A 25044-nucleotide genomic window follows, 5' to 3' on the forward strand; every position below is an offset into this window, starting at 1 on the left:
ATTATTGCTGTGGAGCAACTTTCTTCTGCTGGGGGAAAGAAAAAAATGCAAAGTAGAGTCTCATCTGAGAATCATTAGCTGTCTCAAAATCCTCTTGTGACTGAAGTGTTTCTTTCCGATATGAAGTATTAGAAATAGAAGCAAAAAACACTCAGAGCTTCAAAAGATTATTGTTTCTTCTAAGGCTGAAGCCAATCCTTAAGCACCTGTTGGGGCAGCTCTCAAAAGATGCCCTCGGGTCACAGCACAGCCCTTCCATTTAATCTGCAGAACTCTTCCTGCAGCACCTGAAGTGCTTTTTAAGAAGGGGTTTTAGAAATGGGGGAAAAGGGTCTCTCCTCCTAAAAAGGTCAGCACATTCAGACAAATAAAGTACTAGCATTGCCACAAAGCACCTATTCTCTTCAGAGCAAAACACGTGTGCCAGCTTCAGTTCTGACAGGATCTGACAAGTTCAAAGATTTGTGCACATGGAGAACACCTATTTATCTGTCTCCTCAAACAGTAATACAGAATGGAGAGAATTGCCAGCAGCTTTCAAACCGTATCTACTGGTACTGGGAGTCTGTATCCTAAACACATATCAGTACACCTACCAGAGAAGAATCAAAGATAACATCTGATAGCCCTACTACTGAGGAAAAGTTACTGCATCTCTTACCTAAGAGTTGGAGGAACTGGATGCCCTGATATGCCAAATAGGATTGTTTAGGAGAAATCTCCCTAAAGCACTTAGCATTCACCTAGATAAGAGGAAATAAAGCTGCCACTTCTTAAGTGCTCAGAAATCTCAAGTCAACTGTCTCTCCACACCTCCTCCCCTAAAAAAGAAAAGGGTAGTTTCCATTCTATTTTTGAGGTGCACAATTAATGGCAAAACAACAACAACAACAACAAGCATACACCTATTTGAGTTTTCTTTAACATCATAAGAACAAAGCTGTCTAAAAATTAAAGCAGAGATCCTCTCACAACTTTACAAACTGGGATTCAATCATTACGATTCTTATCATAGAATCATTATAGAATGGCCTGGGTTGAAAAGGACCACAATGATCATCTGGTTTCAACCCCCTGCTCTGTGCAGGGTCACCAACCACCAGACCAGGCTGCCCAGAGCCACGTCCAGCCTGGCCTTCAATGCCTGCAGGGATGGGGCATCCACAGCCTCCTTGGGCAACCTGTTCCAGTGTGTCACCACCCTGTGTGAAAAACTTCCTTCTAATATCTAACCTGAACCTCCCCTGTCTCAGCTTAAAACCATTCCCCTTTGTCCTTATATGAAGTAGGAAGAAAAAAAGAAATACATATTTCTCCTCCTGACACCAAGTCCTTTGAGGTCCTAGCTTTGTGGAGGTGGTTAGCTTTAAGTTTAACCCCATCATTTTAGAGGAATTTGTAAGAGCATGCTGCTTTTAGCATTTGGAGTCATCATTTGGAACATCAGACAAACCTTTGTATAAATACTGTCCAAGAGCCTCTTAACCTCATTTCCTTCACCTATCTACTTCATCAGACTCTTTTAAGGACAAGCTTCCTACAGTGTTTTTTGTTTTTTTTTTTCCAGAATGTTGGAAGAGAAAAATCAACATGATTTGGAAAATCAGGCCCTTTGACAGCACTTGTAAAGTTATGGCATTCTAATTGTTTGTGCTATTACAAAGAGGATACTCATACTTGACAGATCCTGGTCAGGTTGCTTAACGCATTCCAGGAGAGCAGTCAGATATGCCACCAAAGCACACACAGCCAAAGCACATTTAGAAAACAACACCAACCAACAACAACGCACAGTTGCACTTTTTTTGTGCTCACAAAACATCAGAGCTTTTTGAAAGTTTCTCACTTCCCCCTCTATTTTCTTCTCTTACTCAGAACCAGCAACGATCACACATGCATCAGCAAGACTGCATGACCACAGACGTTACCAGCAACAGCCTTATGGCAATCAGGCATTCTGATGAAACAAAAGCAGTGAAAAGCATTCTTCTAGAAAACTGGACAGACAGATAATCACGTCCAGCCTGTTAATACACCAAGACTCCCAGCCTCTCATATGTGCTTGTTTTATCAGGTTTGACATTTCTCAGGTTTTTCGTATACAGATGACTGTGTTGTTCACCCCACAGAGACAGAGCTCTTATTGGACATTAAAGAAAAAACTCCAGACTGGCAATACAGCAAGATGTTATTTTTTCAGAAACTGTTATCCTCAGCAAACTGCTGTAGCTCACGTTGCAAATCCTGAGGCACACAGGGAACTGGATGGACCACAACAGAACTGCGTTTCTACACAAACAGATGCAAAAACAGCAGATTACAGCACGCAGTTTAACAAAGTGCTGCAGTCTACTTGTACCATCCTTCCCAAATCCAGGCTTTGGATTACTTACAATCAGCATTTATGCATAACTTTTAATACTGTCAGACTAGAATTTAGATGATTCAGACCAGGTTTAAACACACCTCGGGACAGCTTCTCCTGCAGACATCCAAACAGTTACAGCAATCACCCTTATGGATTCAGGAGGGGATGGATTCATTTGGAGGGGAAAAAAAATGAAAAAGAAACAGCACAAATGAGTCAATAAGGAACTGGAGAAGTCTTACAGTTTAGGAATGATTCAGGTATACACCTGGGCTGCTTCTAGATCTTAAAGGATTCAGTTCACTCCAGCTTTTATTTAATCTTTAGGAATAAAAGACTGGGGAATTGACAAATTCTACAAGACATTATCAGCAACAGTAATTTAAATACACACTGAAAGCTGAATGCTATAAGAATAAAGCCTACATGATTAAAACTCATCATTTAAAAGAAGATAATCAGATACAGAGCTCCCTCAGAAGCATAAATCAGTAAAACTCATTTTTGCTCCTATTAGTCAGAAGGACTGAAGCACATATTTTGTAATACAAAGTTTCAAGCTCCTTTTTGGAATGGAAAATATTTGTCCCAGTTACATAAGTGCAGCCTGGTATGTGGATTACTTGTAAATCCACGCATTTTATGCATGACTATCTGGATACGACAAAAGAAAGTGGGTGACTTCCTAGCAATTGGACACAGATACAGAGCATCTGCTGGCTACTATTTGGGACTGGACTGGCAAACACTGTGAAAATGCTTAAGCTTTACTGCAACCCAGATACTACAATTAAAAAAGAAAAAAGATTAGCGGCAACTCAGATCCAAGCGAGGTGTAAGATTTTAATTGAACTGTAAACATGTGAAACAGCTGAGAGCAGAACAAAATCTTTTAGTATTTAAAGCTTCCCAACTGATCTTGTTTCAACAGAAAAATGTATTGATACAGGACTTCATAGCAAACATTTCGCTTCGTGGAAGTCACTCTAGACCATCTATGGCTGGAAAATTCTCTTTTCTGATCAATTTTAAGCTTTCAACTCTATTATTACAAACATCCTGACCTGTTTTTGATGTGACCACATCACTATCGTCCACCCTGTATCCAAAGAGGTAATTACTGTTAGAAAGCACAGGACAAGCTGAAACAAAACAAATCAAACAAGCAAACGCCCAACCAACCACACGCACAACAGGGAGAAGTGCTTTAACCAGTCTGCATCCACATATCTCTACAATTTGATATAAGAATATCATCTGGCACATCTTATTATGCAAGAAGTAAAGTTAATCATATCCTCAGTGACTCTGGGGAAAAATCCCTGCTGTCAGAAATTTACCTTTTTGGAGGATGGATGACTGCACTGCTGTCAAAAATGCATCTTTTTCAGTGGATGGATGGCTGCAGAGGTAATGCCTATTTTCAATTAGCTCCAAATATCTGGCAACTCACACTCTGTGCTTAAACACTGAATTCTGTTTTAATATTTGATTATAATTTGCAATGATTTGCAATTTAAGAAAGTCTTCCAGAACCCAGAGTTTACATTTGCAATGTTTATTATGAAATACATTCACAGTGCAACGCAAATTACACAAAAAGCTATACAAAAAAACATACAAAAGACTACACGAAGCACGTACCATTCAGTAATGCATGCAATATCTGATATACTCTTAGTAAGGCTAGAAATGTCTTAACACCCATTAGCAAGAAATTGAAGTCAAAGATAAATAATTGGATTAAGAAACTCCTTCATTATTTAGGTTTTTAAAAATTAAAAACCCCTTTATGTTGCTTAGCATGCAAACAATGCAAAAGAAGCAACACCCTGCTCATTTCCAGCATGTAAAAAAGGTTTTCAATGTTTCAAGACAAGATTAATTTTCAATCACTCATTTTCTCCTTCATCAAAAATAGTCACAAAAAGCAATTCGGCACTTTGCTTCCTGATCAGGTCGAAAATACAGAGAACAACCTGTAACACACACATAATCACGTGTCAGCACATAAGATTAGAAACATTACGTGTAAAAGTTTAGAGATCAAGATGGTCCAGTGCAGGCAGCGCACAGAGAAGTCACATAACGACTGTTTTGAAGTACATTACACAGCTTTATTCATATCAGAAAAATGCACTTGCAGTACGGACCCAGAATAATTCCAGCAGTATTCATTGATGAGTTGTGCTTTGTGCACAGACCTAAGGTTTGTAGCTACTTCCCATAGCCTCACCTCACCACATCATACCAAAAAATAAATCCTAGCTGGCTAAGAGCAAATAAGTGGCAATTTCTTCTACCAGTCAGATTTAGGTGGCAGTTTCATTTTATTTCACTCTATCGAATAATAACATTTTACAAGTGACATTTTTCTGACCTTCAGTATGCTAATGGTTTCGTGACTTCAGGAGATATCCTTCCTTATTTAATCTATGCATAACTTTAATGAGAGGTCCTAAGGACATATTCTCAATATCTAGTTTAAACTAAGGGCATGTATTTGCATAGTAGCAACAAAATGACAGCTCAGAACGTCTCTTGGGCATGACAGAATTATCAAAGAACCTGTTCTCCTGAAATTCATGTGCTAATTCTAAAAACAGCTAGCAAGAGGTGTGTATTCAGCCTCCCACTTGTGGAACTCTAAAGCTGTGAAATGGATGAACTGTGCACCTCAGCTGAAAAAAAGGGTTCAAGATTTTACTTTCAGAGGGACAGTGCTAATGAGGACATTATTGCTTTAGCATCTCAACACAGCCAAAGTGTGTTCAATTGATTATAATGGCTGCATATACTGGCAACCCACAATTTTAATTAATAAATTCTGTTCTGTGCACTTGCATGCACAGCCTGTTCAAGAATCACAGAGGGCTTGTAAACCCAGACATAAGCGTTAAGTTCCTGTGGAAAAATCAGTGTGGAACTAACATGCTAAAAGAAATTAAGTAATCACATACTTAATAGTAGTAAAGATATGCACCCTAATAAGCACTATATAGAAATAAGCAGCCTCATTGATAGCTATTCAAATAAATCCAAACTGACAGTAGCACTTCTTCAGTCCATTTTCTGAATCAATCTCTAAGCCCCACAGCAAAGAGTAATATTCTACAGCCAATTTTCAGGAGTACTTTTGAGAGTAGCCCCCTGCTCTCAAGTTCTTAACAACGAAGAGCTTTCTTAATGCCATCAGAGCCCTTTCTCTGGTTCCTGGTTGCTGCACGTCCCTTGTAACAAGTAACAGTGTGCCAGTGTCATTACTCCCAGAGCTCAAGGGAATCTCAGGTATATCCCATATGTGGCATGGGAATACCAGAGGTAGATGCATCTCCAGAGACCCTGAAGGGACCTTAGAGCTCTTTAGACTTTAGAGCATTTTCAGCTGAGTACCCATGATCAGAGTTCACCTCAGAGCAAAGAGCCTAGCAAGTGCTCACTCACCAGACTGCTCATATGACAACCCTGCATAAATGCCCCTGCAAACAAATTTATTCAAAAAAGATGCCGAAGCAGAATAAAGCAGATGCACATTTTTTAAGTCATGCTCTGTTTCTGAAAGAATGCTGCAAGAAAAGTCTATTTCAGACTAAGCTTTCAGAAGAACTCATCAAATACAATTTCCTCCCTGACCCGCAATGAAGACAAATACACATACAGGAAAGTTTTGAACAATGAGTGTCACAGGAATATACTTTGCTAAGAAAGTGTCTAAATTAAACTTCACAATTATCGATGTATCAAATGTATGCCAGCATTGCACTTTTCATGTCTTCCATTAAATGCTGACAAGAAACATTCAAGTGTCAATAAAAGTTTAGAAATCACTGTAAAAACAAGTTAGTACAAAACCTCTGTGGTTTCTGAGCTGAAGTGCAAGTCTTGAGCACAATGCACACAAGGAGGTATGTTGTTTACTCCAGTTCAGGTAACGTGGTATTAAAACCATCAAGAGCTTTATAAAAGGAATGTATGAGAAATATAAATCCAAATGACAAAAATTCTCTGATACTACTGCAGTATTCAAACTAAGTGACATTCAAGTGCTGAGTCAAACCATACATGAACACTTCTGTGTCAGATCTCACATTCCCATCCGCATATCAGCAAAGTTGTAGAAGTTGTCTACATCTTGAGATGCTGATGCCTTGCTCTCCGACACAAAAACCTATTTCAGTAAACAAGGAAACAGTTATGCATCACTAATAAACAAGTTCAAGTAGTTTTTGCTTGCTTGGAGCTAATTATGACTTTATTTTTGCATTTCATGAGAGACCCAAATCTCTTGGTTTCCACTAAGGGTTGACAACAGAATCCTCTGAGCCCTGTCGTACTCTTTGTTATTGTGACTGTTCTCAGCAGACTCAGGCTACCATTAAGCTTTCACACACGAAAAAACAAAGTTGGTAAGAACTCCCTTGCACTCTATTGCCAAAATCTTAGCTGCTTCTTTAGACAATTTTAGGTGTTTTATTTATTTATAATTCATTAGATTTGCATTTTGCAGAATTGATCAACACATGCAATTCCAAGGTCTAGGACAATCACCTTCAAGAATTTCCAGCAAATTAGCTACAAATATCCCAGGCACCATTCAAATAGATCAGTGTAACAGACAGAAGGGCTGCAGAAGCTCATCAGTTTCTTCACGTTCAACAGTCTCAACAAATAAAGGATACTTTCAATTAAAACACTTGAATTATTTCTATTTTTTATTCCTCCAGGGGAAATTCCCTCCCTCTTACCATATCATATGTGCTTGTGCAGCAAACAGCGACTCTGAAGTGCACTGAAAGTGTAAAAATGGGCTACTCCAGATAATCACACTCACACAGCACTACTCTTCTGCTTCACCTCAGAGTACCATGTCAACATAAACTATGACAGTTCCTTGAATTGGTTTACTCTAATATGGTTCAAGATGAATATCCTGTTATCCATCAACTTCTGATTTCAGAACAAAATTGTCTATTTCAAGTAGCTGCCTGGACTACTGCTTGCAAGCACAGTAGATTTCCGTTTGAAGGGACTTGACAACACCTACTATTTATCTGGCAGTTTGCTGGTGCAACAGCAATTTGTACCACAGTCACAATAGTTAAGTATGTTCTTTCAATATCCTTCCCTACCAGAATATTGCAATTTACATTTTGAAGAGGATTTTATAAGTGATGAGGCCAACGGATACTGCATGAAAGGCACACAGAGGGGAAAAAAGAAAAAAAAAAGACAGATCTAGCAAGACCACACAAATCAGAAGTTCTGTTATGTGTGTGTAGCGCAGAGGTCTCTTTGCAACACATTGTTTCTACTAAGCAGCTGTAAGACTTCTGTAGAAGACTTAAGACCAGCTGGTGCTACTGCTGATGATTTTTTCTACCTGCACTGGAGTATCTCAACAGTTATATTAGATCTAAATCAGAAACAAAAATTTGGCTAAATTAAAGGTACTAATGGATGAAGTTAATAAATTAATAATTTCGAAATGCAAGTGTAACTAGTTGCTTAAAAGCAGACTGATGTCCTTGCAAAACCTTACAGGATAAATGCCTTCCCAAGAGCTTTTGTCCCTGCTTTGTGATCAAGAATACCTATAATTCTTTCTGAGCACTGTAACAACTCTCAAGCTGTCCAAACGATAAAGGCAGCCAGCAGTGATGTGAAATCATTTTATAGAGCATTCCTGAACCTGCTGGTAGTAGTAAGTCCAAAGTCTGCTATCCCTACATTATTTCTAAATTATGACCTAAGAAAGATATATTTCCTAAAATGCATACTTGTGATATTCAAGTAGATGGAGATCCATACACAAACATAGCATTTATCTGATATTTGGGTGTTAAATTGTGTCTAAATAAAAAACCAATAGGAAGCCTGAAGTCTTGCTTCTCAATTCAGCCCAACAATTATTTACAAACTGAGGTAGGTTTTACTACAGAGCCAGTCTGTAAAAAGCAGATTTAAATCCAGGAGCAGGAAATAATTTCACATTTTGGAACCTGAAGAACAAAGATTACTTCAAAGTATGAAGTGCATAGTTTCTGATATCCCAGATCAGAGCATTCACTGTGTTATGACAACAGACACCAGTCATTCTGGCAAGGAAAGTATAAGTTTTTATTTGTTCTAATAATTAATATAACTTCAGCCTTTGAACAGAGAAACTGAGATCTAGAAGAATGAACTAATTATGTACCCACTATCAGCTTTGTTTGGTATGAAAAGAGAAAAAAAAAAAAACCAACAAACTAACTACATCAGAAACACCACAGTGATCTCCCAGTTAAAGAACTGATTTTTATGGTACAATTTGCAGAGATGACTTTTGGGTCCCAAGAAAGAACCAGCAACATCACAGCTCTGCCTAGACTGCAGTCCTAGTATTTCCCAGACTAGGAGAACCGAAATTTAAACCTGCTACACATCAGGCTTTGCTCACACAATAGCAAACACAACAAAACCCTCAATCATTAGCTACATTGCAGATGACATTACAAGGCTGTTTTCCAGAATCTGGGCAGTCTAATTCCCCGAGCAATCCTTTTGAGATGAACTGAAAGACATCAAGGAGCTGTATGGACACTAAGTCCCAAAGACATTCCAGTCTTTTTTGCACAGTTTAAAAGCAAGGGGTTTGCCTCTCTCCTATTATCAGTAATACTGCTCCCTTGCAGAGCTCCAATTGTTTCCAGACACCTTCTCAAATCCACTGCCATTCAAAAAAAAGAAAAAAGAAAAAAGCAGACAGCAAGCAAAAAGGAGACACGGTATAAAGACGGTACAGTAAAACAAGTTGACAGAAGAAAAAAGCAAATGCCTTTGAAGGAAGGCACACTGCAATATCCTCCAAAACAAAAGTAAATCTTGAGAAAAGCTGGAATACTACTAAACCCTGACAAAGATGTGATACTGAAGTCTCCTTTATGAGGTTCTCTGCTCTATAAGCCTTGGAGCAGAGCTTTACCCTGTTAAATTAACAAAATTTGTTTTTACCACTATGTGAAAAAAGTTTCAGGCGAAAATCCTTTTTTTAAACAATATGGGAATTTAGTACTTTCGTTAACGGGGCAGTTTTTATTCCTTCCTGCAAGCAAGCTTGAGTTTTGAGCAAAACAAGCAAACAAAACCAAAACATGACTAGGATATTTAGATTATACCATTCAGGAACTTAAAAAGAAAATTCAGTACATCGAAACTACAGCTTGACTGTGAATTATCTTAGACGTCCTTTAACATTTTCTGCTAATAAAGCAAAACACCAGCTTACCTTGGTTCCATTAAAAACATCATTTACAGTGTTTCGACATCCTTCCACAGCACCATCTCCATTGAACTCCAAAGCAACGACTGGACCTAGAAGATCGTTTCATCTGGAATCAATACAACTTTTGAGTCTGGCATTAAAACATTACAGTTTTCATCCCTTAGGGAATGGTGAAGCTTACAAGAATCATTTCAATTTTTCGTCTGAGCAGCCATAATACAGAATTAAGAAACAGAAACACTTAACCATAGCTTAGAAGCACGATGTTATCTGTGCAGAAAATATCTGCAAATCCATGCTCATTTTTGCAGAGGCTCTAGCAGGTTTCCTGCTTTATTTCTTGAAAGACAGCAATGGCACAGAAATGCTGCAGAGTGGAAGGCATCGTGCAAGTGAGTCAGATTCTACTGCTCACATAGTGAGCCATTTCACAGACATCTGCAGCACGACTGAGTCATTCAGGCATTTTTACCTCAGTACCAAGATAGCAAACAGTCTGATTTTCAGACTTGTTCTCACCCACCATTTTCAGATCCCCTTTCTCTGCTTTCATTCTGAAAGTGTTATTTCTTCCCACATAGGTGCAAAATAGCCCTTAGACTACTTTTGATCTGAAAAGCAGAACTTCTATCCTATTCCTGCAGTCAGCATCATGGACCGCTTACAGTACTGTGAAAAAAACTCTCCTAAGTTTGGGAGCACGTTTTGAGCTTCAGCACACAACAGATGGCAAGATGAAATTACTTCTATAGGAACAGATAATAAAACGATTACAGTCAAATCAGCAAAAAAGCTTTTCAAGTACTCTGACAGAACACCGTTTATAAACAGGAATTGAACACTTGCCTGTTTGTACATTTGCTTTAATATCCATACGGAAACACTGAATATCTAGGTTCTTTACCTGCAATTATGCTAAGCTAATAGATTTTTATTCCAGAAAGATGAGCCTCTGTTGATCAGCCCAGACCGATCTGTTTATGTCACAGCTCCTAAGTGAATTAGTTCACTTTGGATGCCTTCAGTTTTGACAGGTTCAGTGCCTAAATGAAGCTTCCAAACTTCATCTCAACGGGCTTTATAATTTTCTCCTTCATCCTTCCATTTTCTTCTCTTTCACCTTCTGCAGAACACCCCACTACCAGCTAGATTTCTGCACTAAGAAGAGAAACAAAACTGTGTATAATCTCACCTCTTTCAAGCAGTGGAATGAATTCTGATGCATGCTGTTGGAAAACTCTCTGAGCATCCTCTGCTTTCATTGAGACTTCTTTGGTCTGTACCAGCTGAAAGCCTTTGGCAGTCATCTATTAACAGATAAAGTGTTCAAGCTAAAATGTTTCTCAGGCGTGCAGCTCAACTTTAGTCTATTCCAGTGTAGACTGAATACTCATTTCCCATATACATTAAACCACAGAATAAAAAGACCCTTTTTACTCTTTTCAAAGACCATTTGCTTTTTCTGCACTTCTGTTTATTTCCATTCCATTCATCCAGATTTTATTCTTTGCTCTAGTGCACCTACAGGGGTAGGTGTGAATTTTGGTTTTATGTTATGGCCTAAGGTTGTAGTTTTTTCCACGGTCTCTCACAAGCTGAAACTAACAGGAGTTAAAAGCATTCAGCATCCGGAGTCAAGCAGTTTGTTCTCCTTAGACTGTAATAAAAAATAAGCTCAAATGCTTATCTATCTGCTGCTGAAGTTTTCCATTTTGGGAAAAAAAAAAAAAAAAAGTTACAAGCTCTCAAACACACACAGCTCTTTACTCCAAATCCAGCAGAGATACTGAAGGTACATTGTCCTGGTTTTGATAGAGACACAGCTATTTTATTCACACAAGAAATCTGGTGAGTTACTCGTCTTTAGGAGAAAAACGATGTTTGTAACACATCAGTGCTTCCAGTTGTTGCTGAGCAGCGCCGCACAGAGCCAAGGATGTTTTGGTTTCTCAGCTTCTCATACTGCCACGACCAGTGAGGGGCATTGAGGGGACCCAAGGAGCTGGGAGGGGGAGAACCAGGGACAACTGACCTAAACTGGCCAAAGGGACATTCCATATCATATGACAACATGTAAAAGAGCTGTAAAACTGAAGGGAATTAGCTGGGGGGCAGCTGCTAACCGAGGCTATCTGGGCATTGGTGAGCGGGTGGTGAGGAATTGCTTGTGCATCACTTGTTTTATGCTTGCATATATTTATTTTTGGCTCCCAAATGTGAAATAATTCAAGAGTTGTCACGACTGTACCCAGTTGAGCTGGTGCTGGGAGTGAATGGAAGAATACGGGCAAAAGCAAAAACAGGTCAACAGACTTTAATGATAGTAAATACTTCAGAAACCTGTGAGTACATGACTGCAGAGCAGAGCAAACAAGTACTTGCCAAACTGCCAGGGAATTGAGTAAAAAAAAAAAAACCAAAACCTTGAGAATCTGTGATAACTGCAGGACATACATCACTAATATTATTTTTCCCCCTCCCCCCTTCCTTTTCTGTCCTAGTAAATAGCTTTTATCTCAACCTATGAGCTCTACTTTGCTGTTTGTTTTCTCTGATTCTCTCCTCCATCCCACTTGGCTGGCAGGGGGAACAAACAGCTGTGGAGTGCCTAGCTATTTGCTGGGTTAAAACCACAACATGCATGCGAAAGAAACAACTATATTTATACATCCAAAACATAAATTAAATCTACAGACTAGTAAGATTTCCTCAGCATTTCACTAAGTACTCTTTTACATTCTACTTAACTCTTCTTTGTAAAGAGAGACTATCAGGGGAGAACACACCCAATACCTTCTTTACTGTAGCTAATCATTCTTCAGAAAAAATACCCCCTTACTTATCTGTGTTCACTGAAGTAACTGTTAGTAACTCAGTTCCTGATAGGGATGGGGGCAGGTGCTTTAGGGAAACACCCTAAAGCTTTTTCTCTTTTTTTTCCTTGTAGTTAAAAATTGAAAGAAAGAACTCCATCATTTGTTTGGTTGCTCATAAAACACTAAGATCAGCAACTTTTGCAGATACCTCTCTCAAGCTGTAAGCTGTAATTCACTTATTGGCTCTGCTCTGTCATCCCTGGCACTCCAGAATGCTAAAAGCAGCCAGCCACTCCCAGATTTTAGCCCAGTGAAGACCAAACTCAGCCAAGCATAGGAGCTCCTGCCTTACAAAAAGACAGCACCAGCTATTTAAATAATCAAAGACAGCTGACCAGTTGTAACAAATACTCCCTGAATTTTCCAGCAAAAAATTCCAACACTGGATGGTAAGGGCAGGGGATAGATAACATTTAGCATGTTATTTTTAAAAGTCTCTGTTAGTGCTGGCAAAGCTTTCAGGGCAAATAGCCTTGATAGATTTTGGGGGCAATAAGTTAACAAGTTTATTGACTATCTCCTTTCACAAGCATTGACAACCATTTATTCTATACTTCGCCAAGTTCATTGATGAACTACACATTTTCCTCAGTGTAGGTTTGGTGTGCTGTACTGGAAAAATACACTGGAATGATTAAAGAACAGGTGTGCCAATACAGGACATTAGTTGTAACTTAACTCACACAGAGGGTGGTGACACACTGGAACAGGTTGCCCAAGGAGGCTGTGGATGCCCCATCCCTGGAGGCATTCAAGGCCAGGCTGGATGTGGCTCTGGGCAGCCTGGTCTGGTGGTTGGTGACCCTGCACAGAGCAGGGGGTTGAAACCAGATGATCATTGTGGTGCTTTTCAACCCAGGCCATTCTATGATAACTGTTTGATCAGGATGAGTTCCATTATCTTATCTTGCTTCAAGGTTTCAACATGCAGTTGATTAATACGGTTAGCAGGCAGGCAGAACCTCAGCATTCTCTCTTCAATAAGCACCAAGGCTATCCAGAGAAAGTTCAATTAGAAATTCATAAAGTTGAACAGAGAAAAAGGTCACTTACCTCATCAATTAGCTTTCTGGCATTCGCAGTTGTGTAGTCACCAGCAAAAAACACAGCCAAACACGATTCATCACTGCTCTTCTGTCTCTGCCCTCGAGTTATTGGTATTATGCTCTTCATAGCATCTGTAGAAATTCTGACAGCTTTCAGCTCTTCAGAATTTGGCAGAGGAACATAATCTTGAACCACAGCATTTTCAGGCAAAAGGCCCCAGTTGTTTTCTCCTGACACAGGAGTAAAGTCATGGATCTTGCTCCATGTGTTATTGAAGATACTCAGTCCAGCATCTTTAAACTGTAAAGCAAGCTCAGGATAATAGTACTGGAAACAACCAAATTTCATACCTGTGGAGGACTCAATAATAGGTTGGGTGGCACAGCACAAGAATACCTCCAGCTTTCTGCAGTCCCGAGTACGAAACTGTTGGCAGGCTACTATGCATTTGCAATCCTTGCAATCACGGAAAAACACACTGCCTTTTATTGGTCCTAAAAAGATTTGGCAGTTTACACAGTCATCAACAGTGATTGTGGCAGAATGGTCAAATATGTAGATAGTACAGTTCTCACAGTCCTGAATGACAAATTGTTGCCCTGCTACTTTTCCAGGGAGTCGACCCACAGTTTCATCCTTCAGTCCAGAAAAAGTGTAATCTTTCGGATCAACCTGAAGGAGAAAGGAAAGAAAGCACATGAAAGTCTTCACGTACAGATGATGTTATAATGCCAAATGTTAATTGATTTGGATTATCTGAGATATTACAGATCTGTACAGGATAACTTGCCAGAAAACTTCAAAGAACAGATATCAGAGTGATGAAAGATGCTTTTTAACTAGGCTACTGGAACACATAGTATTGAGGTACAACAGAGAGCCGAAACTAAACTCCAGGACAACAACAAACAAACAAACCTCACCACAACTAAGTTTGTTCTTTAGAAAGGAAATGGGAGGGGGTTCTAAACTGTTTCTACAGGAAAGATGGTCCTGAGGATTATGGTAATAACAGTAATAAATGAATTGGCCAACAGCATTAAAGATTCATAAAGCTGGGAAGACACAGTACTTCCTTTTCAAGTAGCCTGCTCACTCTTATGTTACCACTCCTCAACACACTGCAAGAAAACATTGCTGCTTTCAAGCAGCATCTCCATCATTATGTTTGCAAACAACAAAGAGCTTGCTTATCCATGCCACAGCATTACCTTGTGCTAACAACTCCAGCTACATGCTAGCTATAAGCAACAAGCAAAGATTGGCAGTGCTGGCACAAGGGTCATGTTTACAGACCTCTCCTCCTCCACTCTCCAGCATTCTTCTGCTGCAAGAGAAACTGTGGCCCTCCCCAGCAGCCCGTGCTGCAGAGCAGTGACTGAGGAGCCACGCAGTGACAAGGACGGTACCTGATGCAGCTGGGCTGCATGAATAATACAGCAGCTGCAGTCAGAACACTGAAGGAAATCTGAGCTGCGTTCCTCCTAGTTACACGACAGTCAAAGCAACTGTGCTTTCCCAGAGCAAATTCTATTCTGCCCTCTTGTGAAAGCTTATTAAAATAGCACTGAAAGGAAACAAGTACCTGAACTATTCTAACACCAGATCACTTCCCAGAACTGCCATTTCAGTCCAACGGCCTTAAGGCTTGCTGTACTGCAGGCAATGATAAAGCAGTACAGCAGGCGCTGGACAGCTCAACTGGCAAGAAATTCCCCCTCCCCACTATTCTGAACATTCACAGAAGATTAGAGACCAGAAAAAAGTCTCTGGTTTCTAAAACCACAAGCAAGAAAGTGCATGTGTCATGGACATGCACTAAAGCAGCTTAGTCTAGATAGGTTTTTCCTGAAATAGCTCCTGGAAGCCACATATGTCTACTAACAAAGTGTGCTCTTACATACATCGTAACAGACTTCCTGACACAAAATTAAGTTTGCAGCCAATGAACTTTCTCCATGGATATGAACTCCCAGTAAGCACTTTTCAGCCAAATTCAATATTGCTAGCACAAACTTGGGACAGGGAGGTGGAAGAGTTACAGACAGAACTGGAAGGCTCAAAGTAAAGGCACCACAGCACAGAGCCACACCACGTGATTAAGATTCAAACTCCCTAAGATCTTGCACAAGACTCGTGTAACATTACTTATCTGATCCACTGAGCATTCCCAAGGCACCGAGAGAACTGAAGTTTCAGAACTGCTTTTGGACACATTCTTCCCCAGCATCTGCTAGAGCATTCATGGATGGATGTGCGTGTGTATAATACGTACAAACATAAATATTTATTTATAGCCTTGGGAGTGGCAGTGCCTTGTAACTGAAACAGAGGAACGGTTACTTCCCTTACGAAGGAGAAGTTCAAAGTTCCCAGAACAGGCAGCTTTTTTAGAAACATCACACCTACTGTGCCCTTCTAAACAAGCCTCTTCTAAATGCCTCGGAGACTGTATTAGTTTGTCCAACATTAAGTCCTCACAAAGATCTGTGAAACAACTTCCCTTTACGATTTTAATTAGGCCTAAGTGTATAACACTGGTTTGTCAGATAATCCTCAGGTTACAGAATCTCAGATGAGAGCACTTGAGAAAGAGTAGCATTGAGTTCAATGATGTTCTGTATTAATTTAGATTGAGCAACAAAATCAGCTGATCTCCACATTCAAGAGCTCAATTTTGTTTCCCTAATGTGAATTAACAGTTGTGTGCTGATGTAATTCTGAGCTCTAAGTTTGTTCACCACTGTAGAGAGTTGGATGATTTCTTTTAATTCCACTTGGCAGTTTTCTTTTTCAAAGACTGAAAGTATTTCAAAAGTATTTCTTTTTCAAAGAAATATTTATTGACTAAACAACCATCGGAACCAGAGGGACTGAATGAAATAGACCTCAGCACTCCCCCTGCCACGCTGGGTTTCTGCCCTTGAGAGCAGTCAGTAACCCAAGAGGCCATAGCACATCTGAGTATTTCAATTCCCTTGGGTAAAAGAAAAGCCTTAGAAAAAATATCAGGGCTGGATTATAATTTTAAGAACACATCCAACATCTGTTTATGTCCTTACCACTGAGCTTCATGCTTAACAGTCCTCAGGTGTACAGGTATCACCATGAGGTTAATACTCCACTAGCTCACCTTCCTTCCCCTGAGACAGACTGCACTAATTGCTTAAGTTCCACCTCTACAGCTAAAAAGCAGGCTAGGAAAAACACAGGCAACAGAAGACAGCATTTAAAGACTTGCACAGTGAGAACCAGAGATATGTAGATTCTCTACCTACTTATCTGGTACAACTTTGTTGTAGAATCTTATGCACACGACAAGCTAGCAATAGAAAAATCAAGTTTGATAATTCACCTACTTATCCTTCACATGTGTATAAAGCTTCAAAGAATTGAAGCAGCTATATATAGTTTTGAAAGCCCTTTTCCCCAGATTGGTATAATTCCAAACAACCACAGTATTTATAGGTGCAAGTTTTAATGCTTTCAGCTGAATTTAAAGAGTTTTAGAATAGAGAGTTCTGCATTAATAGGTATAAGCACAGCTCAAGAACTGAAAACTTCTAGTCCAAGTGCTATGAGTAGGTTCAGGAATCATTCTGTAAAGTAACCTAAAATAATTAGATATGATGACCAAAAAAAAAATCCCTGCTTACTCAATAGCTTTTCTCCTTAACAAAAAACCAGAAGTCTCATCTGTAGTCATTGGAATCAACAGTGCTGATAAGTCTATTACAAAGGACTGGAGAACATGTAAAGCAGTGATTATAAGGCATGGAGAAAGAAGTGATGGCAAGCAGAAGTTTGCCATGAATGCTCTGAACTCTAGTAAGTTCTGCAGCAGCAAGTAACACTGTAGTATGCAGCTTTTCCTACTGTGAACAACTGTCTTGCAAGAAGGCCAGAGGCCAGGAAGGCAGATGAAGTTATCTCCCTTCAGCCCTGGCAGCTCCCACTTGGAACACTGAGAAGTACCAGATACTCACAGTTTTCAGTGCTAGCTGTACCTGAAATCACCAAGGTCCCCAACAGCTTCTTCCTGGTTCATGATCTAAGAAGACTTTTCTAAGAAGCCTGGTCGATCAGGAAAGGAGTCTTAGTCAGCAATGATTGCCCACTACTAATAGGGAGGCAGTGCAGTCTTTAATGGATTGTGGCTCTCCCCTTACTTACTTGTACATAGCCTGCAAAACAGTGACTTTGAAGTCTGTCGAAACCACTGGCACAAAGATCTTCTTTTAAATATCGCTCTCAAAAATCACTTCCTACCTTTCTAAATTATAACAAACGATATTTCCGTTACAAATTTATGTACAATTAAGAGTATGTGAGAATTGGCTGCTGACACAGTGACATCAAAAGCTGCAGTTATAGGGCAGGCACATAGACTTAAGAAGATTTATGTGCTATTTTTGTCAATAGGGGAATTAACAGAAAGGAAGCAAAAGAAGTGCATTCCAGGCCTAGGCAATTCCTCGCATTCAGATTTAAATGGGATTGGTGCCCTTCAGCACTGAATTGCAACATCCACTGGAGAAGTTACTCACCTCTGCCTGACTTCCAGGTTCCCAGCAGTAACAAAAGCTGGAAAGAGGGACAATATCTGCAGATTCTAACCACTGTCATGCAGTTTTTCATCTTGAAGCATCTCCTGTACACCTTGACTTTAAACGCAACCAATATAACAGCCAAAAGATATGTTTCATTCTATTCTTCAGAATCCCTCCCTTCTTACAGAGGACCAATAATAGTACTGAAGAGACACTGGCAGACTTGTCTGAACAACAAACTGCTGCCAGATGCTGCAGATAGGAAAAAGAAAGGAAAAAAAAAGAAAAAGAAAAAAAAAAAGCTAGAACACACTTTCATCAGCCTTAAATGAAGGTGTTATTTAATATTAACCTGTTGACTTCCTCAGTTGGTAGATTACATTTTGAGAAACACAGCAGTAGTTTTTCCAGTGCACTGAAAAGCCTAATATGTCAGAATATCTGATCTGAGCATGAGATCTCAGGACACCACCTCCCACTGCTTAGTAACACACAAATCAAAAAGGTTCAAGTGATTTCATATTTGTTCAAAAATAAAATATAAAAACGTTATGTGAAAGAGATGTAGACAATGCAAGAAGACCTTATCAGCTCAGACCATTCCAGCAGAATCACCAAATGTGAAGTAACTAACAGAAAACTACGACTCACGTGGCAAGTTAAAGACCTGTTCGTGAGGTTTTCTTCTTTGATTATGGTTTGGTTTTTTGTTTGTCTGTTTTTGGGGGGTTTATTTTTGTGTATGTATGTCTGATTTTGTTTTAAACTGTTTGAATTCAACCACTAGAGCCTGACAGTTACTATCATTATATGTTTCCTACCAAATGCAGCACTTCATCTGCAAGTCAATTGGCACAAAAGAAAATTTTCTCGGTAGGGAAGTCCACCTAAGTTTTGAACGTAATTGAAATCATAACTCATCTAATCTTACTTCTTTGAGGATGAGAAATAACAGCAAAAAGAAAAACCTCAGTTGCTTGTGTTTCCCCTCTTCACAGAGGAGATCACAGCACATAGTTGCATCAGCCATCTCAAAATATAAAACCCCAGTTCTTGTCTGTACGTATCCATGTTTTGCCATTGCTGTAGTTATTATTCTGGTCCTGTGTGCCAATGCTGTTTAGTCACTCAGAACATAGAAAGGTAGGAAAGGAAAAGGGAGACCAAGAACAGGAGGGCAATCTTATGTTGTAGATGTAATCATAGCTGAAGGCCAAGGAGATTCAGGCATCACCAAGTTCCTCTTTTGCATTTGGTCAGGAAGGGATACGACAAGCCTGCAGAATGTTAAGTAGTGATAACACTCTGTAATAAGCTGTGCACTGCTTATTTATCTGGAATCCCATAGAAGAAAGAAATAGAACACTTTTTGTTTTCAGGATAAGCTCATCCTTTGATTCTTCTTCAGCACCATAAGTAATCTTCACACAGTTCTCCAAATCCAGAGGTCAGCAAACATTACAGAGATCCCAGCAGATTTACGATGCAATCTGAATTTGATTAATTTTTAACCATCTGAAATACATAGACTTCTGTTCCCTTTTAAATAAGAGCACATACAAATCTGAAAAGGCCCTTCAAATTCATGTCTTTCCTTACTTTTAAGTAATCTATCAGCAGCTCATAGCATTTCATGTTCACTTTTCTACCACACGGCCCATTTTCAGGGCTGCTACACTGGAGTTATACGGTCACAAAGTCTTTGTCATGCTACTCTTTAGCTACATAATACCAACAGTAATCTTCTTTTGCCAGAAGAACACAATTAAGACAGCCTACACTGCACTGTGCTTCAGAAGTGGAAGAAACAACTTTGCTGGAAGAACTGCTTAAGTTCAGAGCTTCTGCCAGCACAGCTGTCAGCTAGCAATCACCTCGTTTCGCATCCCTGTACAGACAATCATGCACACAGGAGTGCCTAGGTTGCACTGCCTACGGTAAGTATGCCAGCATAGCCTGAACTAATGGGAAGCCAACCGGAGCCTCTGAGCAGCAAGATTTATCCATCTCTAAGAATGTTCAGATATCCTGCACAGACTGTAGGCATTTGCACTCTGCTTGCAGAACTGCACTACAGAACTGGAACAGCATCACTGTGCGTAATAGCTTGAAATTAGAACACACTTCACACCTAACACATTCATATTAAAAGTAACAGGAAATGCTAATGGCTTTTAAAGTTCATATTTCTGACCGAGTTACTGTTTTCAGAACACAAATTTGATGCATTTGATGATCAAAGAGCCCTAATGCCTCAAGTTTTCCAATTGCCACCAATCAAACTTTGCATACAAATACAAATTGAGAAATGAATAAGTATACTTATGTGTGCTGCTTCAAAAAATGAAGCAGCAATAGAGAATTGGATAATTGGTCTGAGAGAATACCTAACACTACCACATGAACACTGACATGGTAACACTTAATACAAACTGTGATCAACAAATACAGTGCAGAAAGAGCTCAGCATTCCCTTGCCTAAAAGCAAGCATCTCAGCTCTGCTCTCCTGGCTTAACATACCAAGCATATACTTAAAGACCAATGAAAAGTAATGTTGCAGGGAGCAAGAGAAATGGGCTGGAACGTGACATAAATGTTCTTGAGCTGTGCTGTACCAAATTAAACAGCTACTCTTCTGCAGTTCAGTAGAACAGCCCAAACTCACTGATTCTTCCAGTTTTTCAGAGTATTTCATACAAAGAGGAAGTTATATACACAATACGTGACATACTTCCCCCAGTGAGACAGCTTGTTTGCGCTGTATAACCTCATCTGTTCCCTCCAGCCTACTTCCCACATGCTAACAATCACCTCCACAGCAACAAGGTTCGTTGTCCTCTCAAGTCCAGCATGTCTGCGTGCCAGTTTTCCACACAGCTCCACAAGTTAGTGCCATTTGAATAAAACAGTGTGTAGAAAAGCTCATACGAGTTAACCTTTAGCTGACGAATTTACTCTATGATTAGGTCATACGGTTTCAAATGCTCATTTAGTCATGTACTTTGGCACTCGCTCACCCTACTCACTGCAGGACAGGTTCTCAGCACAGCCCTCTCCCCATAGGAGTCTCCACAAGCACCCTACAGCCAGACAGAGCAACGAGCCCAGCACAGGTCAGCCTTCTTTATCCCCAGGATCCGATCCCTGCAGGTTACACGCACAGTCCCTCGGCTCATCTCCAGCACAGCTTTTTCTTAATCCACTTGAAAGACTTAGGAGCAACCCCGGAGCACCTCGCCAAGTTTAGAAACACAAGCGAGCTAAGCACGAGTTACAGCTAACATGAGCTCACGCATCTTTTTGTCACTTGTACCACAAGGCCTAAAGGTCCGGCAGCCCCAACGATCGATGCTCACACCGGACCGACAGCGCATTCTCACTCCGCCCCGCTCTCGCTAACGGGACGGGCTGCCTCGCGGCGAATACGAAGCCAAGGCTGCCGGCGCGCTGCCTGACAGGAAACCGCTTTCCGCTCGCCCTCCCCGCCGCCCCGTACCTTGGCTCGCTGGTCCCAGCTGTACTGCGGCGCCTTCTCCTCGCCGGCCGCCGGCTCTTGGCTGGCTCCTTGCTGCTGCCCGCTCTGCGCCGGCTTCCTGCGCTTGGAGAAGAAGCAGCCCATGGCACCGGCGCCGCCGCCTCGGCAACCGAAAACCGCCGCGCGCTACAGCCGCCCCGCTGGCGCCGCCCGGCCCGGCCCGCGGGGAGAGGCCGTGCGAGACCGAGCGCCAGCGCAGCGCCTCGCCGCCCCGCCCCGCTTCCGGCTTCCCCGCCCGCCTCCGTCTCCCGTAGCGACGGCGACAGCTGGCGGCCCGGAGGGGCGGGGGAATTTCTGTCTGGAGGCTGTACCGTCATTGCGAAACGTTTTCTCCCGGGTTTCAGGGAACGGAATATCCCGAGGCGGAAGGGACCCGCAAAGATCGCCTAGACCAACCAACCCCTGGCCCTACACAGGACCACCCAGAATTCAAACCCTGTATCTTCTAGCAGTATCCAAACGTTCCTTGAACTCCTTTGCCGTACCCACCGCCCTCTGGTCTGGTGAGGAGCCTTTCCTTAACTCCCCCGTACTGCGGGGAAGTATTCTTGCCTGCTCCCAGGCCAGCAGACCCACAGGGCAGAAGTGGCTGTTAAGGCAGGGGGTGACGGATGTCCTTTTGGTGGTGGCTCTATCACCAAACCTTGTGCTCAGCAGGTTTGTTGCCTGCCCTGAGTTTTGGGTGCTACATCCATCTGTGTGTACCTGCGATACTGACAGCACCATCAGCCTCTGTGATCTTTTGGTAAGCAGGTTCCCCTTCTGTACATCTGCTTAAAAATCTGTAATCACTTTTAGACAGAAGAAATAATAGTATTTGATGCCTTTTTGTGAAAAGCTGAAATACCACCATCTACATAAAAACTAGAACTACATAACCAGAAGGTTGCTGCCTCACATCAATCTGTCATAACAGAGGACTTCATAGTCCCCATGAGTAGAGACCACTTCACTGTGCTGAGAAGCAGCTGGCTCTGCAATGGAAATACCTCATCACTGATGTCAGTACCATTTCAAAAGGTTTTTAAATGCAAGAGAAGAAAGTAACTCCTGCATTTGCCTTGCATTTGCTGTAATGTAAATTAGAGCTAGGATTTCCCACACTATCACGACCAGTATTCTTGCCTTGCAAAATCATCAGTCCCACAAGAAGTCAGGGTTTTATATGGCTACAGCAGATTGGGACATGCCTTAGGTTTTATCGCCAAACCTCCAGGCTGTTTCCTGACACCAAAACACCAGGATATTTCTTCCAGACCAATTTAATATGACTTACAAGCACATGACTTCTTCAGAAATTGCAAATGCCCGGCACAGCTCTTCATTCTCCATTCATACGCCAGGCAGACTCAACCCTCTTGGCCTGTGAGATTTGATACAATCATAGCCTGAAGTGTAGTAATGTAAGATTGTAATAACACTGTAGTCACTACCAAACATTATTATACTTACTTTAATTTCAACAAACTGCCGTAATTAGTGACTTCCCTCCTGGGGATGTTATGAAATATACCTAATTACACTGTAATACGGAGCTTTCTGATCCCCAGCTAGCAGTTTCTAGGTAACTGAAAAATAAGGCATTTTCACTGTAGAGTTTATGTCATAAAAGATTTGGTGCAACAGCTTGGTGTATCCATGCCTTCTGTGCTGGCTTCTGTCCCTGCACAGCTTTGCAGTGCAGAGATCCCAACTTCCTCCCCTTCTTTTTTCTGACACTCCCATGCATCACCTCAAGGTGCAGGAAGAGAGCTTATTCTCAGCAAACTCTGGAACCTGGAAGTTTGCCCGCACCCTAAACAGGTAGTAAAGGAAGCAAAAGCTCACAGAGTGCACACTGGCACTCATAACACCGGGCAGAGTCTGGCTCTGTGCTGCTGGCAGCTCATTGCAATGTGCAGAGCCAAACTTGCACAATCTCATTGTGTTCTGTGTGTGTGTCTTCAAGCTCTTGGAATTGTATCATTGTGAAAAATCTGCAGAATGTCTTGTTTAAAACTGCTTTTTAATCCTGCTGGTTATAGAGAAGTTGAAAACTTCACCTGTAAGACATGAAAATGAGGAAAACTCTGAAAACAAAAAGACTTCAAAACTACTGTTCCCTAAATCTCAGCTCATGTTTGCTCCACCAGGAAACATTACAAATTCCATACCTGAGATACTGGCAGCTTACCTAGACTGTGTTTTGAAAAGGATTCCTAGTTAAGATTAGATTCACCCATACTCAGGTGAAATTGTGAATTAAATATGAGACAAATAGCACGTGACAGTGGCAATTTCTTATGTTGTATTCAGCATAAAGAGAAGGATGCTTTACTGCTGAGCTCACTCTCTGAGGCTGAGCTTTGATATATGTTTATGGCAGAAGCATTCCCAGAAAAGATTCCTCACCTCCAGCTGCTTATCCGAGTCCCCAACCACCTATACACGCATTTGTACAGACGTGTGGCAAACTGCACTGGGTAACAGCTGAATGTGAAAAGCAAGCATTTCAATCAGACATCTGTGCATTTGAGTCTAAACAGACACTTTTTTTTTTTTTAACAGAAGCAGATGATAAATACACTGAATAATCTCATACAGCAACTGTCACACATTCTGAGACCATGCTGGCCTTTTTTTTTGGTCCCTTTTGCAGATTTTCTAATGCCAGATACTCTTGCCAGAATGAATGCCAACAGAAGTTGGTTTGGACTTGAGACCAAGATGGACAAATAATATGGCTAATTTTGCAAAAAAATATATTAGAGTCTATTTCGCATTGTTACTGCTGAATCTGAATTCTTCCTTTTTTTCAATAAGCATGTTTGAAAAGCATCTTTTTTTTCCAGCATCTCCCTGCATATAGAATTCAACCCTGGTCATTGGCAGCTTTGTTCAGTCACAGTGCCACTGGACAACAAGGGCATGTCCTTTTCATAGCTGTCTTCAGCAAAGAGTCTGGCAGCCATGACATACATCTCTAACACTGGGGTTGGTGAACCAGGAGCAGCAGGCCAGTGTGGCTGTGTCACAGCTTAGTGTGAACTGACCCGCTGCAACAAGGAAAAGCACAAACAGGAAAATTGAACAGTTCATATCTGCAAGCTTTTTTTTGTTCCAAAAACCTTCCTGGTGATCCCAACCTCAAATAATTTCCTGATAAGGAATTACAGCATATATACAACCCTTTTTCTATTGCTGGTGTTTGTGACAAAGATGAGTGGAATTCTGTGCGGACAGGGAGTAAATTATTTAACATCCCTCTTAAAAGTATTCACAGAACTACAAGTCCTTTCTGAAGTTTTTTTCACTGAAGCTCTAAACAGCCAAAATTTCAGAAAGGCATGAATTAAATATTGATGGCCAAATGAACGAAAGAAATATTTGAAAGTAGACCATGATTTAAATTATCCAATACATT

General features: G+C 40.8%; 1 protein-coding gene across 1 annotated transcript; it reads right to left on the reverse strand.

The window, feature by feature from the left end:
• Window positions 1–3910: 3910 nt before the first annotated feature.
• On the reverse strand, window positions 3911–21840 carry RP2 (RP2 activator of ARL3 GTPase). Its single transcript, XM_052664847.1, has 5 exons — window positions 21603–21840; window positions 13562–14227; window positions 10825–10939; window positions 9636–9721; window positions 3911–6536 (listed from the first exon to the last, which is right to left on the reverse strand). The coding sequence occupies exons 1-5, from the start codon at window positions 21723–21725 to the stop codon at window positions 6453–6455; spliced, it is 1074 nt and encodes a 357-aa protein (XP_052520807.1). The 5' UTR covers window positions 21726–21840; the 3' UTR covers window positions 3911–6452.
• Window positions 21841–25044: the final 3204 nt, after the last annotated feature.

This window comes from Tympanuchus pallidicinctus, unplaced genomic scaffold (genome assembly GCF_026119805.1).
Source record: "Tympanuchus pallidicinctus isolate F22 unplaced genomic scaffold, pur_lepc_1.0 scaffold6, whole genome shotgun sequence".
NCBI lineage: Eukaryota > Metazoa > Chordata > Aves > Galliformes > Phasianidae > Tympanuchus > Tympanuchus pallidicinctus.

Bases quoted from the DNA above. Each gene is read 5' to 3' on its own strand.
- RP2 (XM_052664847.1), bottom strand. From the start codon at position 21,725: ATGGGCTGCTTCTTCTCCAAGCGCAGGAAGCCGGCGCAGAGCGGGCAG. The intron at 9,722-10,824 runs GTGAGATTATAC...ACGATCTTCTAG, and splicing joins CATTCCACTGCTTGAAAGAG to GTCCAGTCGTTGCTTTGGAG. The intron at 6,537-9,635 runs GTAAGCTGGTGT...TTACTGAAATAG, and splicing joins ATGTTTTTAATGGAACCAAG to GTTTTTGTGTCGGAGAGCAA.